This window comes from Pimephales promelas, chromosome 22 (assembly GCF_988280905.1).
Source record: "Pimephales promelas chromosome 22, fPimPro1.hap1.1, whole genome shotgun sequence".
NCBI lineage: Eukaryota > Metazoa > Chordata > Actinopteri > Cypriniformes > Leuciscidae > Pimephales > Pimephales promelas.
Window position 1 is genome coordinate 20084053 of NC_142790.1, and position 16041 is coordinate 20100093.

The following is a 16041-nucleotide window of genomic DNA, read 5'->3' on the forward strand; positions in this document are numbered from 1 at the left end:
CTCATGAGATGAGAGACCGGGCTCTGCAAATGTTAATAATAGCAATCTCTTTCTTGCTGCCCTTTGCTTAATACCATCCCGGTGACATTTCCAGGGCTCAGCTGGGTTGGAGGGAACAGGTTAGGTTGCGGAAGGTTTTAAAAATCTTTGCAAACCCAGCCTGAAAAGGGTGCGAGAGGGCTCTATCCCTCCAAAATCAACGCAAGAACTGTATATAGCAATACTGTAGATTTAAGGACTTCAGCCTCTCTGATGATGCACTTAGAGCCTGCGGTTGTCCTCCACGCCCTTGACCTCATCTCTTTATATGCGTCAGCTAAAGCAGCAGTTCGATATCCTGCCTCAAGGCGGCATGCCAACACAACGCTGCTGAACCTGTGAGTGCTGTGGTCTTTCGTTCGATATTATTTATAGATGTTTAGTCAGCAAGCACAATGGGAATCAGCGTTCTAATTACTCTCTTTCATGATAATCTACGCATGCTACCTTTTCGTCAAACACTCTAAATATTTAAAAAAAAAAAGACAGAGAGGGTAATTAATAGTATGTGCACACGAAATTAGAGCTCTTAATTCGACATTGGTTTCGATGGGGACGAGCTCAGTGGGGTAAACTCACAAACATCCGTAATTACATATCATTACAGACATTTTCAAACAGGCATTGTGAATTAGCCCAGCGCTGAGCTCTCTTTTCCGACGCGGTTCGGGGGAAGGGACGCCTCTATTCCTGCAGACACACTTCTAAACTCATCTTGGTGGTGCAGGCAGTCAGTTCGTGGCCTTTTACTCATCTCTAAAGGTCAGCGTGGCAGCCATCGCCGTCTCCGTGGGCTGTAATTCTCCAGCACCTACTCTTCAGAGCAGAGTTGGCAAAACGACACATTACAGAGCTCAGTCTGGGACGTTCCTCACCTCCCAGCGTCGTATCTGTCAGGGTGGAGATTGCTTAGTGAAGGGGAACGGTGTGTTCTCGCAGCCTAAAGGCTTCTAGTGCTTGTTAGGGGGCCAACATTTGTGTCCTCATGCTCTACTACTACTAGTTAATTTTAGGAGATTTTAGTTTGGTTCGACCTCGTTAATGTGCTATTCGTTGTCTGTGTTTGAACACCTTAATTAGGTTAATTCTAATTGCCCTTAAAGGGTTAGTTTACCCAAAAATGAAAATAATGTCATTAATGACCCTCATGTCGTCCCAAGCTCGCAAGACCTCCGTTCATCTTCGGGACACAGTTTAAGATATTTTAGATTTAGTCCGAGAGCTTTCTGTCCCTCCATTGAAAATGTGTACGGTAAACTGTCCTTGTACAGAAAGGTAATAAAGACATCATCAAAGTGGTCCATGTGACATCAGAGGGTTCGTTAGAATGTATTGAATAGGGCTGTCAGTTTAACACGTTATTAACGGCGTTAACGCAGACCCATTTTAACGGCGTTCATTTTTTTTTAATCGCGCAATTAAGGGTCTTATTGTCCTAGCAAACTTTGTAGTTTTTTCACATGCTTTTGCAACAGGGCGTGGCATGCGTCCTGATCCATTTCGCCGTCTCGCGCTCGTCAGCCACTCAAAGCCGGCTCGCAAGCCCAAACGTGTGTTTGCGGCGTGCCTGTTGTTTTGTTTATGGTCTTGATCCGCTTGGACTAAATCTAAAATATCTTAAACTGTGTTCTGAAGATGAACGGAGGTGTACCGGGCTTAAATCTCCAAAGGTTAGCTAAAAAAAGATTTGATTTTGTATTTCAATAATAAGACTGTTTGATTAGTCGTTAATTAGTTGTTAATTAGAAATATGGGAATTCATACAATTCATACATTCATAAAAGTTCTCTTCACGTCAATCTATTTGCAATTCTATTCAGGCCCCAGTGCGTTCTAAATGCAGTCAGCGCTAGCCAAGGCCAAAGTTTGCCTCAATAATCAGTGACTGTGAGAGACACATCTGAATGAATACACACAATAGTAAGTGCAACAAGTGCTTATTGAATGGAAATATCTCTTCAGCCTGGCAGTTACTGCTCAATAGAGCATTCTTTGGTATAGTCACAGTGGATTAATGTTTGTAGTCGGCTACAAGGTGTCGTGCTGAATAAACAGTGGCTTGCACATCTTTGTCTAGGTGGAGCGGTACAAAAAAACCCAGTGTTTTTTCTCCAGTGTTTTTTCATTCCAAACTATTTTTTTCAAAAAGTTTAAACACAACCGTTTGGGAGTGGGAGATCAGTTAGCATGCTAAATGAAGTCCTTAGATTGGGATGGATGAAGTGGGACACAGATGTCGTGAGTGGAAGCATGTCTCCTACCTTCTTATATAGGCTCCGGAGATCTCTGTACTGCCACATGCTACTGAGAACCTGAGATGCTGCCTTTACCACTTTAGGTGAGTGTCTGAGAGAGAGAGAGAGAGAGCAGTCAAGTAGAGTCATGCAGAGATTTACCAGTAATAAATGGACATGTGGTTTCAATGGTTTCAGCAGTCATTCATTATTTTGTTTGTCATTATTGTTGTCTGGGTCCAGATGATAACAGGCGTTGAAAATAAAGCCATTTGATAAAAATTTGAGAGCATGTCACTGGAAGATTGATTCAGTTATTTATTTTATTATTTATTGAAAACTTCTAATTTATTAAATTAAATATTATTAAACAAAACGTAATAAAAAAATAAGCCATCATTGTATTAAAAAAAAGGTCTTGGGTTTAGACACTCTTCTACTTGTAAAATACATACTGTTCAATAATTTGGGTTTAGTAAGATTTAAGGACATTTATTTACTTTTTCTTTTTACTTCTATTCATCAAAGAATCTGAAAAATGACATCCTGACAAATTTCTACAAAAATATTTTCACAACACGAATGTTTACAACATTGGTAATAATAAGAAATGTTTCTTGAGCGGTAAATGATTTCTGAAGGATCATGTGACACTGAAGACTGGAGTAATGACGCTGAAAATTCAGTTTTACCATCAGAGGAATAAATTATATTTTAAATTATATTTTTTTACATTGTAATAATATTTCACAATATTACTGTATTTCAAATAAATGCAGTCTTGATGAGCATAAGAGACTTCTTCCAAAAACATAAAAAGTCAAACCCAAGCTCTTATATATCTAGATTAGCATCACAGACACGCATTTAAAACAACACATTTTCCAGCAAATTGAATGTAAATGGTTTACAAAATATCCAAACACACACAAGATCAAAATGCCAATACCAAAGCAAAATTAAAATCTAATCCTGGGACATTGTTGCTGAGATGAATGTTTTTTTTTTTCCCTTCTGTTTTCTGTGCAAACATCTCACACGGACAGCAGCTTTTGTTATAATTAACAATGCACCACAAACAAAAGAAACAATCTCTTGGTTCTCAAAAATGACACAAATTGTTTGACTTCAGCCGATTTGATACAACAGCTGCCTCTTTTGTCTTTCGCCGAGCCGAGGCAACCCATTTCAGCTCAAAGGACACAATGGAATGATTTACAATTGCCACTTGAAACGAAGTTGGAAGAAATCTTTGACGTTCTTGAGTGAACACGACTTTAATAGAGGAAATGAATGCCGCTCATCCTTCATCATTTCTTCACATAAATGACAAAATGCATTCTTAGAGGTGGAGCTGTACGTACGTTTGATTTGTTCTTCCCCTCATCTTTCAACATGGATTTTAACACTCAAATCTTCTGTTGAGCCAGGACCTTTCTTAACTTAAACCATAAAGACTGTCAGATCTATCTATCTATCTATCTATCTATCTATCTATCTATCTATCTATCTATCTATCTATCTATCTATCTATCTATCTATCTATCTATCTATCTATCTATCTATCTATCTATCTATCTATCTATCTATCTATCTATCTATCTATCTATCTATCTATCTATCTATCTATCTATCTATCTATCTATCTATCTATCTATCTATCTATCTATCTATCTATCTATCTATCTATCATCTATCTGGGGTGTAACTGTACACAAAGATGATGGTTCGGAGAAATCTAAACACAAAAATTGCTTCTTTTTTAAATTAATTTTTTTTTTTCAAAAAAATGTGTACATTTGTTTAAATAAATTCTCAGGGCTCTCAAGTTTTGAAGACAGGCAAGAGTGACATCCGCTCACTTGGGTTGGATGGGTCTCAGCGTTTTCATTAATAATATTATTATTAGTGTTTTTGTTGTCGTTATTAATAATTGCTCAAACTTGCGGTAGAAAAGCCACCGTTATTCCACCGTCTCCTCTAATGGGCCTACTCTTTTCGTCACCATCTCTGGGCCAGCATCCTCTAACCTGGCCTTTTTAGGGGGCTTTCCTCTCGGGGCAAATCAGAGGATGCCTAATTGACATCTTTGAAAGACAGATGCAATGATTAATGTATCCCAGGATATAATTATAAAATATGACATGATTTTAAAAGTAACCTAACATCGACTATGCAATACACTTTAATCCATTTAATGCTAATAAAATGATTAAGACTGTTTGGAGAGAGAGATGTTTGTAATGTGACAATATGTCAGCCATCGTGTGAAAACGAAAATATGACTAGACCTAGACGACTTGTTCTGAGCAAGTGTTGTCAGTGAACAGGCTGTAAAACTGTTGGCTAAGTTACAGACACTCATGAAAAGATGATGCTAATTATCTGGGAAATATTCTCTAACAGCAGTCAAGTTGTCATTGTTTGTGTCAAACAAGTTGTGAATTGTTGTAACATTAAAACAGGAGACCATGACTAACAAGATGTTGTAGCAGAATCACGTGAACAATTCCAGGATATATTTTTTTTTTTAATTGGCTGTTGCGTTAAATCTTACCCAGATACAATAGTGCTATTTTCTGATTGGCTATTGTGTAGCCCCTTTCTTTTCTTAGATTGGCTGATGAGTGGCAAAAGACGGGAATGAGTGACTGTATAATATGTGACACTTGAGAGCCCTGAATTCTATTGTAGATTTTATTAAGGATAATTTTTTCATATTAGCTAATGCTGTAAACTATATCGGGAGCCATTTATTACACATTATTATAATATTAAATGTTACAATTAACAACAGAGCCCACATTTTTACATTTAGTTGCTATTTATATTTTAAATAATCAGCATTAAAAAATGTTTTACTTGCATTAACTTCTAAAACAAACGTAATTTTGTACTCCAATTCATTTTTGAAATATAATCATTTACACAGTGGCTGTCATAACTTGTTTTCATGAGAAATGTATTTAAACATTCATTAAATAAGACATCACTTAACAGGTTAAGTAAATACAATGAATAGGCTAATATAGCGCAATACGAAATGCTTCTCTCTAGAGTCCCATCCATCCATTTCTTTTTTGGAATTGTTTTGCTACATCTTCAATATTAAATGGCTTATTTTCATCCATCCAAGAGCAGTGAGTCTATTATTTCGCTCTGCCATGCGCATTGCATTGAGAACATATCACAAACTGCTCCAAATCAAAAATGATCGAATCTGATGCATATCAGAACGAGAGCACACTGGTTGCTGCCATTTGCTGGTACTAAATCAACCGGTTGCATTTTCTATATCCAGACAAACAAGCACCCGAGTGGCTTGTCCCTTTGATAACCTCTCTGCAGGAAACTGAAAGCAGCTGTCATCACCATATTGGCTTGAACGGGGTGGGCACAGAGTATGAATAGCTGATGGGGGATATAAAGCAGTCGTATGAAGTGTCAGCTTGATGAGGGTCAGATTAATGTCTTTGACAGTGTGCATCCTGACTCGAGCAGGAAGTATCATCACTCACTCAAAGTCAGGCTGGCTACGCTTACGGTTTCTAAGAGACTAAAGCAAACACCGTAAAGAAATGATTACTTAATGACTATAATAATATATATAGTTTAGATTCTGAGTGAATGTTGACTTGAAATCTGATTGGATGACTCACATTTGAAGCAACCACCTGTTGCATGCATATCATTTATATCAAATTAACACACCTATATTAATACATCATTCTACATACAGGGGGCTATCTATATTTATATATAGATTTTCAATCTTTATATCTCCTGATGATTCACAAAAGTGATAAGCCAGTGCCAAGGCTGTGTTACAGTTGTTTTTAATCAAAGTTAAGGGTAAAGTTTTTTTGGTCATTAACCATTTTAAAATCACTGCTACATAAAGCCTCTTGTCGTTGTTTTCTTATTATTATAGCTTGTTATTACATGGCTTGGTTGAATTCTAATGTAGAATGCGGTCTGTTATGTAAGCAATAAGGTACTCGAGGCAAGTGCTGTATCGTGAATAAGTAAAGGCTGAAGGGCGTTGTTAGGCACGACGCGAAGAGAGCCTGCAACCCCTTCAGCCGTTACTTATTCACAATACAGCACTTGCCTCGAGTACCTTATTGCTTTTATAAAATGGTTACTACACAATAAAAATATTAAAGTAAAAAGAATATGAAGAGTTCAGATGCAAAAGCCTCTAAATGCCATTTGAAATTTTCTTCTTTAATGATGATTTTTATCAAACTTGTATATTTAAGTTCAGTAATTTCACTTAAATAACAATTAATAGGTAATTATCATTGCCATTTAAGTGAAATCACTGAACTTAAATATACAAGCTTGATAAAAATGATCATTCTAGAAGAACATTTCAAATGGCACTTAGAGGCCTTTGCATCTGAACTCTTCATATGTATTAGTGCAACTTTCATGAAGTAAAATCAATAAAAGCCTTCCTTCTGCTCGAAAAAAAAATAGTCCCTGACCGTAAACAGCAACAACGTTCCAATGTGTAATATGCAGGAAAGCTCAAATAAAAACAACATAGGAACTGCAGTGTTGCAGTGAGAAATAAAACCGTTAGGTAAAGCGGTCATAGCCGTGTTTTATCATGAATAAAGCTTGTATTATTGATTAACACACCGCTGCCAAGAAAACAGAGCGTTGCCATGGACAGTTCAGAGACGGAACGGACTATTTTCTTTAGTGGAAGCAATAAAATTGTTTTTAAATCAATAAACTCCTTTTTAAATCAATATTTTGTGTCAAATTATTGATTTATTTGGTAGGTAGCCATGTAATGTATAGAGAGACGGTTGTTATAGCAAATACAAACCCCTTCCCTCGCTATACAGTGCATTATCCCTTACGTATGTCGCTATCAGCTGGCACATAAGCACTATTAGGCTACAACTTGTGCAGTACTGATCATTTGTTGGGAGATGGCGTGATTCATTTTGTCTAGCAAAACTTTGTTTGCTTGAATGGTGTGCGATTTAGAGTGAAAATGAATGGAAACACACTTTCACCAGCTATATTCGCATGAGTTTTTTTTTACTGAACTTCAGATAATTCGATTGACAAATAGATGGAAACTTGGCTAATGTGGCCTTGAAGCTCATAAAATGACTCATGCTGTTCATCTCTTTAAAAAGGTGCTGGCATAAAAGTGGAACTGTGTAGCTGGAAAAATAAAATGTCTCCAAGAGCAATGCACAGTTTACAAAAAAACTGAGTTGTGAGAGAACACCTAACAGCGGTTACACCGGATTGCAAGTGGTTAGGGATAAGATGCCAATCTTTTATCAAAAAACAAACAAACAAACAAAAAAAACCTACTTACTTGTCTCCTTTACTTCTAGCAATACCGATGAGCTTCTCAATGCCACCGGCGTCTCGTAAGGCCTTGGCGTTCTCCATGTTCTTGGTGATGACCTCGTGTAGGGCGCAGCATATTGCCGTAACGGTGTCATCACACATGGTTTTACCTGCTGTGCTGTTTACCGTACCCCCGCTGCTTCCACTAGCATTACTCCCGCCCGGGAGCCGGTGCACGAGGTCCCGCATGGCGTACTTTCCTAGTCAAAGAGAAAAAAAATTGACAGAAAGAGCATATGAGGATGTGCTGATTAGCACTGGAGTAATTATGATAGTCAGGATGACATTTTTCACAGTCAGTAGACTATTGTGCTTCAACTTTTTCTTAATCTAAAGAATAATAATGCAGGAGCTGTGACAATTCAAGAGTGTCAGATGTGTCAGTTTAAGCGTCACTGGATTTCTATGGAGGGGGTGTTATCCTGACGGCAGAGCGGATATATGACTCGTGCTATTTGAACAAAGGAAAGAAAATATGAGAAAGTGGGAAAACTCTGACATTAACAGAACAGCAGGGGAAGTGTAATTCAAATGGACTTGGCAGCGCGCCGCTCACACAGCACTGGAAAAATAACTTGACCAGTGGGAGAAGCAATATGATTCTTGAGTTTGTGTGTTTGTGTCGGTGAAGCATGAGACCAATTTGAGCTGTAACACACTAAGTGATACTAACAGGCAATCACAAGCGCAATGATCGCTACAGGATGTTGAGTGCTCCTTCCTAAAGCCAGTGGTGTACGGGACACCCCCTCATGGCATTATGAGCCAATTATATGGTTACATTTTCTTAGAGTGGTTTTACTCCACATCAAAGCAGCAAATATAATGTTTGTTTATACACACTTATAATGCCATACAAATAAAGATTGCAGTAATTTACCCTGAAATTACAAAAAAAAAAAAAAATGGCACTGATTCACATGCACAGTGGACAGTAAACAAGACTTATTGTGAGATTAAGTTAAAGGTAAACGTTTTGTGAGATAGACACAAGCATTCGGACATTTTTCCGTTAGGAGACCATTCACACATCAGCACCAAAAAAACGGTCAATTATGTGATGTCAGTCATTGGAAATGATTGTTGAAACGGTAATTTACCCGTAAAGACTATATATGGGACCTATCTTGCACCCGACGCAAATGAACCACATTAATTATCTAAGTTTCTGGAGTCAGGACTACTCAAATTGAAGGATTTGGTTTCTTTACAAACTTTGTTAGTTGTTCACAAAGCTGATGGTCTGCAAACTCTTTTCACTTTAAATAGTGAGACAAGCAGAAGAAACAATGACTTTACACAACCTTTTGCTTGAAATACCCTCAAACAAATGTGTGTTTCAGTCTCTGGTGTGAAAAGATTGAATCTTCTAGAAAAATATCTAAAATGTTGTTCAAATATCTTACAATTTAAAAATAATTATAAACAAAAGATACTTAAAGTATATAAAGAGGAATGTGAAAACTAATAGAATTATTACAATAACTATGATTTCGTTGTTATTTTGTGAAGACTAAAATGTCATCTTTTAATGTTATTTCATTATTAAATATTATGTATCTGTATTATTATTCTTTATTAGTTTCCATAATCAATGTATTATCTTATGGAGTTTCAAAAGCATGAGTTTGAATGCATGAGAGGAACATATGTCAGGGGAAACCTATATATTGCTTAGAGAGGTATGTGTGCAATGTAACATGTTCACTCAGCATAAATGTTTCCACTGATGCAAGTGTATCACAGATGTAGACAACAAGGATAGTCGCGTACGTATGACATATACGTTCTAAGTTGAGAAGCTCAGAGCAACATGTTTGTTACCTTACAAGGAAGCTGTAAGACTGTGCGATGTATAAAAGCTCAATGTCATTGTATCGCCCTCAGAGAAACATGTAGGCATGACCGGGTGAGAGGGTAGAGAAACATTGAGAAACGCATAGACCTGGGATGAACACAACATCTTGAAGTTTCTCTCCTGACATATATATAATATATAATAAAACTTTCTTGGCAAGATAATGGTGTCCGGTCCCGTAAATTGAATAATAACGGGGAAACACAAGAGGCTTTAATTCCAAGTCTACATTTTGGTTGTTGGATCTGTCATTATTGCATCTTTGTTGGCTTTGTTTGTTTAGTATTATGCAGAATTAGTATTAATAGATAATAATAATAGACAAAGAGAGATATAAAATGTGTTGAAGATAGATTATATCTGGTCTGGGCTAGTCTGTATATGTATGTGTATATGTATGTATATATATTTTTCCTTTAATTTTTTGGTGTTTGTCATTTTATGTTGGTGAGGTCATCTAATTTGTGAAGATTTGTGTTTTTTCTTCATCCTAGTCCTGTTTTTTTTTTTTTTTTTTTTTGTCTTGTCACAACTTTTGTTGTGTTTGTTGGATTTGTTAAATTGTTCTTGTGGCACATTGTGTTGCATTCCCATGAAAAGAGAATAGAAAAATAAATGAAATGAAATGATTTGTCAAAAGATAAAAAACAACTTTTTTTTACAGTTAATAGTATAATAGTAATAGATAGGCTAATAATCATTTTCTATTATTAAAATGCTCATAATAAATTTTAAAATCCACGAACAGCCACTGATGACAGAAATATGTAAAGATATGAAATAAAGATAAAATTATTTAAGGAAAGACTAAATTGCTTAAAATGATCTCAACAGATGTCACCGCTATGTCAAAATACGCCATAATATATTTGTTGCTTACACTTGAGGGGATCTAGAATTGCCTACATGTCACACATTTAATTCTGCAATGGAGAAATGCAAACAGCTTGAGGGAAACCCAGTAGGCATAGATCACAAGTGTTTACATTTTGTCATTTTGTTGTTGTTTTGCTGCTCCACTGCATTTCTAATTTTAATTAAGAACAAAACATGAAATGCTATTGTGTAGAAATTTGTATTATTGGTAAAAACCGGTGTACAGACACAAGCCTACAAGATACTTCTGTGAAGTAGCCATCCATTTTCAATAAGAACAAGAAAATAGTTTGCAACTGAGTATTTTCCAGAATTCTTGCCACTTTAATCATCCAAACACTCAATGAATTGACCTTTGAAACACAGAAGAGTCCTTCTCCTTCTGGCATCCTATTATTCTATCACAGAAGCACACAGCTAATGAAATTAATCTAGGGCTGTTCAATTCTTTCCGCTAATTCCAAATGGTCTCCGAAGAAGAAACACAGACATCATTTTCTACATGAAGCATACTGCAGAAGGGCTTCGTTTTATCACCAATAAGCTTCCAGTTAATTGGTGTCTCCTTATCTTGTACCCGCAGGCAAAATCGTCTGTCTTGCGTGAGCTGGCATTACTGAGGCGGTCCAATGAGATGTGAGGTTTCTCAGAACAGCGAACTGGGCGAAAAGTATTTTTTTATACAATTATTGATCATTGATATCTCTTTGTTCATTTATTCAATATTCAATAAATAAACTGTGAAAGTTCACAATAAATGTAATTGGTGTAAAGACTGAACGGGAAAGATGTCAAAACTGTGTATGAAAAGTTATAACAAATGATCTGACAAAAAAAGCTCGTGATCAGGATCCCACAGAGGAAGAGTGGCATGAAGAGGTGAAACAGGTGAAGTGTGGGACAGTTTTAGTTCAGTTTTATGCTGTTTTATCACAATGATTGCATGATTACGAGTAATCACGAGCCACGGATGCTTTAAGCTGCTGATTTTCAAGAACACGAAGTACTGCAATTCGGACCGGTTGTTAATTCTGAACACCGATACAAAGATCTCAAAGTCAACATCAGAATGAAAAACAGCACTGGAGAAGTAAAAAGGGCTTTAAGTAACGCATTTACACTCCTCGTGATAAATGAAGAGTCTCTGCTACATGACGATGAGATCTAGCGACTGTATATGACTCAAGGCTAACCTTGAGTGCTTCATCTACGAGCTCTTGGGATACGAAGCCTTAAGCCTAGTTCACACTACGTGATTTTAAGCCCGATTTAAGCCCGATTTGCAAATCGTTGAGTCGCCGACAAGTCAGGGTGTTATCGCGTGCAAATCGCGGGCGATTAGCGGACGATTAACGCTCGCCAATCAGTTAGTGTGAAAGAGCCAACAACGCATCAAAGACAGCTCGCAGACAGCTCGCAGACAGGTCACAGAGCTCAGAAAAATATCTAGCCTGCTAGATATCTCGAGCAGTCGCGCGACTCAATCTCAGTGATGTCATGAGTACAGCCAATCATAGCAACGCGTGGGTTGAGGACACCAGGTAAATCTTACTTTTTCTTTTTTGCATTTTTTTTTTCTCAGAGCAGATCGTCGAGCAAACAGTGTGCAGCAGTTTCTGTCTGACGTCCATATTCGCGTGTTATGTTCTTCTCTGAAGTTTCGCGTCATTTCTGGTTCGTTTTATTGCGTGGTTTTTCGTTACAAAACATGGTTTCTAGACCAGATAGAATCGTGTTGTTGTCAACTCGTTATTTGTTTGATTATTTTCAGGATTTAGACCGTATTATAGTACTGAAACAGCTCTCATTGAGTCACAAATGATATGCTCTTATCATCCGATCGTGGTTGTATCTCTATGTAGTGCGTTGTTAACTCGTGTAGTGAGTTACCTCCTGTTGTGGATCAATCACGTTGTGTTGTGTGGTGTGAACGGCTAAACAACTTGAACACTCATGATTTCACTGAGAGCAAGTCATGTAGTGTGAACTGCACAGTTCAGCCCGACATTTTAAAATCATGTAGTGTGAACTAGGCTTTAGTGGTAATCAGAGGTAAGTGCAGACCCTCCAGCCTATAACAGCCCATTCTCCCGGAAACAGGCAATCAGCAACACGGCCCTGGGCCATCATGAGCTCCACAAATACACACGCTCACACAGACGTTTAGAAAGGGAAAGAGTGCCCTTCCGTTATTGCTGCTTTTATGTTCACTTAATTCGCGCTGACCAAGTTAGTAAACCTACGCTGTAAAGGACATTACAGGAAAAGTTCAGTGTTATTATTTATTTACTCGACTTTATGTCAAACCTGTTTGCTCTTTCTGTATAACACGGATAGTTAGAGAGACCATGCCTGTCATGCTACAGAAAGGACAAAAAAATGAATCAAAAAGCAAAATACAAGTTTTGACTTGTATACTATGTTGCAAAATATCACGCATTAAATCATTTAATTCAGTTGGGGTCTTCAACTTATAAGGGTTATATCCGTTATGAATTTGAGTGTTATATTTCAAGCTTGGCCTAATGTAACATGCATATAGGATCATATTAATGCATTTATACTGCCTTACAAAAGTTTGGGGTTTATAAGAAGTTTCTTATGCTCACCAAGCCTGCATTTACACCAATATTGTGAAATATTATTACAGTTTGAAATAAGCGTTTTCTATTTGTATATATTTTAAAATGTTTTTTTTTTTGTGATGGTAAAGCTGAATTTTCTGACCTCTTCGGTGAACGTCATTTCACCAAGTACCGCATATTCCTGGTTCAAAATTTTTGTTGATCCTGGATCAACTTTCTAATCAACCAATCAGATTTGCGGGACAAGTTTAGAGTTTATGTCAAGTTTAGGGTTCGAACCAGGGTGAAGTACTTAAACATCAGTGTTATTCACCTTTCATTACCCTCTGATTTTAGGGAAAAGTTATGGATAGCGTTAGGTTTAGGGGTAGGGATTTTGAGACAGGAATATTGATCCAGGATCAACAAAATATGTTGATCCAGGACCATGTCTTACTTGCCAAAATCACAGTCTTCAGTGTCACACGATGCTTCATTGCTTATTATGATCATCATCATGTTTGAAAACAGTTGTGTAGATTAATATTTTTGTAGAAACCATGATACATTTGTATAGAAAGTTCAAAAGAAGAAACACGATTTTTTTTGTAATATGCAAAAATCTTTACTGTCAGTCTTGGTCATTTCATTTAAAAAAATCAGATACAAATTTATAAGACAATTTGGCTGAACTTTAGTTTCAGCTTCATTTTCATTTCGTAATTTCATTTATATGTCATACTTTATTATCATGTTTACATGATTATTTTTAGCTTTTAGTTGAAGTTAATTTCATATTGTTTTGCTTAATAAATATATTTGATTATATATGTATATATATATATATATATATATATATATATTAAGATAAAACAATTACAGTATCATTGTGGACACGTTAAAAACAACTCATAACGGATGAGTAAATAATGATAGCATTTTTATTACACTATCCCTTTAAGCTGAAAGCCCCTCTGTTTCTCTAGGAAGAACACACACAGGTGGTTGACAACTGCATATAATGACTGAAATGGCATATTAAAATGGAACTGAATAAAATGAAGAGCATTCATTTTCTCAGTCTGAGTTCAAAGAGAGTTGGTAAAATGTTCCATGAAGGCCTGAGGGTGCTCGGCTAGGTTTGAAATGTCACAGTGGTGAAAGGCTTTGGGCAGCATTTCTGTGAGCCTTTATCCTCAAATAACATTTAAATGGATCCAAAGAGGTTGATTTTTTATTTAACGAAGCCAACAGCAGGTTCAAACCCCACAGGCAGAAAATTACCCACTTGGACATAAAAGAGAAGACAAGGCATTCGAAGACAGACCTTAAAACAAAATTATTCTTAAAGGTCAGGGAGCAAATTAAATTGTAAATCAGCCACCATGGAGACTATTTAAAAGGAAAACTTTTAAGTGCTATATCACTCCCTATTTCCACCTTTGATGTGTGTCATAATGGATTAAAAGCAAAAGCATCTTACTGGAGACGCCATTTTAAACAGAGCCATCTTGTGGAGGGGGAGCCGGGACAGATGGAAGGATAGATTGAATGGCTGGATTTAGCCACAGAAAAGATAAAGTGGTGATTTTCTCGTGTCATTATTATGAAGCAGCTCTTTTGCTTCTAGGCACCTCTGGCAATCTCCTAATGAAAGCGAGAGAAAACAGATAAAGGAAGGGAAGATGGAAAAATGACCAAACGGATGCATGAGGGAGCGTGTGAGAGATGGGAAGATTGGCTGCAAATTGAAGCAGGAGAGGACGTCGATTGGTCACAGCTGCGCACACACACACACACACACACACACACACACGGTTATTTCTCTAAAGGCCACTCTGTAGAGCATGGCCTCTTTTCTCATCCTGTGTGCAGGTGGGCGGCTAATATGAGTCTTTCAGTCATCAAATCCGGGATGAAACTTTCAATGATGGATCAGAACTTTTCAAATCCCTCTCCATCAACTCAAATGTCGGACCTTCGAAACAAGCCGAGTAAAGCTGGTTTTCAAACATACAGCACAACTTCAAACATTTCCAACAAATCCACCGAGCTTTGTCTGCTAGTCCTCTGAAGAACGTGTCTCATCATGGTCCGTATGCCCACACCAATACCCTCCTATTTCAATGTCTGGAAAAGTTTTCCCACCTGAAAGCTTGGAGAGCCTTTCCGATTGCAAATCAAACTGCTCTGCTGCTCATCCAATGCTATGCTTAACTTAGGTGTGTGTGTGTTCATTCATGCCCGTTACGCCTAATGTTGTGTGTGTTGAAGCTTCAAACAGCATATTGGGGATTACAAACTCAGCCACCGAAACTCACATAAACCCCACTGACAAATATACATGTTCTCCCTCAACTCAGTTTGTAGACCAAGTTTTTTTTACTTCTAATACACAAAATATTTCTTAGAGCCCATAAAATAGTAATATATATATAAATAAAAAAATGATATTATACGAGAGAGAATTTGTGATCTTTTTATAATTTCACATAAAAAAAATACTGTTACATCTACATATATATATATATCATTAATGTTTTTTTTACTTTTATTTTACATGTTGTTATTAAAAAATATATTATATAATTAAATATATATTTTTATTTCAATTAAAAAATGTATTTCGATTAATATACATTTAATATACATTTTTTTAATTGAAATAAAAATATATATTTAATTATATAATATATTTTTAATAACAACATGTAAAATAAAATTAATGAGATACATATGTAGATGTAACAGTATTTTTTTAAATATGAAATTATAAAAAGATCCCAAATTCTCTCGCACAAGGAAATCCAGTAGATGAAGTGCTTCTCTCTCTGGTAACACTAAATATTAAATAGGATATTTCTTGAATCACACATCAACAGGAGGCGGAGTTTTTTTCACTTGCTTATTTTATCAAAACAATGTAATACAAACAGTTTGAACCAGTTTCCAAATTGAACAAGAAATCAAATTGACCCCCCTTGACCCCTTAACTAAGCCTTAAACCTACCCGTACCACCAAACCAGTCCTTAACCAGTATCACGCCTTAATAGCAAAAGTATTTTTTTCGTAATATAGAGCCTAACA

At 36.6% G+C, this 16041-nt stretch overlaps 1 protein-coding gene across 5 annotated transcripts in view; it reads right to left on the minus strand.

Annotated features, from left to right (window-relative positions):
* The window catches only part of ctnnd2a (catenin delta 2a), a 276192-nt gene that overhangs the window by 13757 nt on the left and 246394 nt on the right, over positions 1 to 16041 (minus strand). For all 5 annotated transcript variants that reach the window (XM_089125770.1, XM_089125769.1, XM_089125768.1 and 2 more), the window contains 2 exons: positions 7621 to 7855; positions 2301 to 2385 (listed from right to left, as the gene is read on the minus strand). In XM_089125770.1, the coding sequence (XP_088981896.1) occupies positions 2301 to 2385; positions 7621 to 7855 (320 nt within the window). The remainder of the gene's footprint in view (positions 1 to 2300; positions 2386 to 7620; positions 7856 to 16041) is intronic.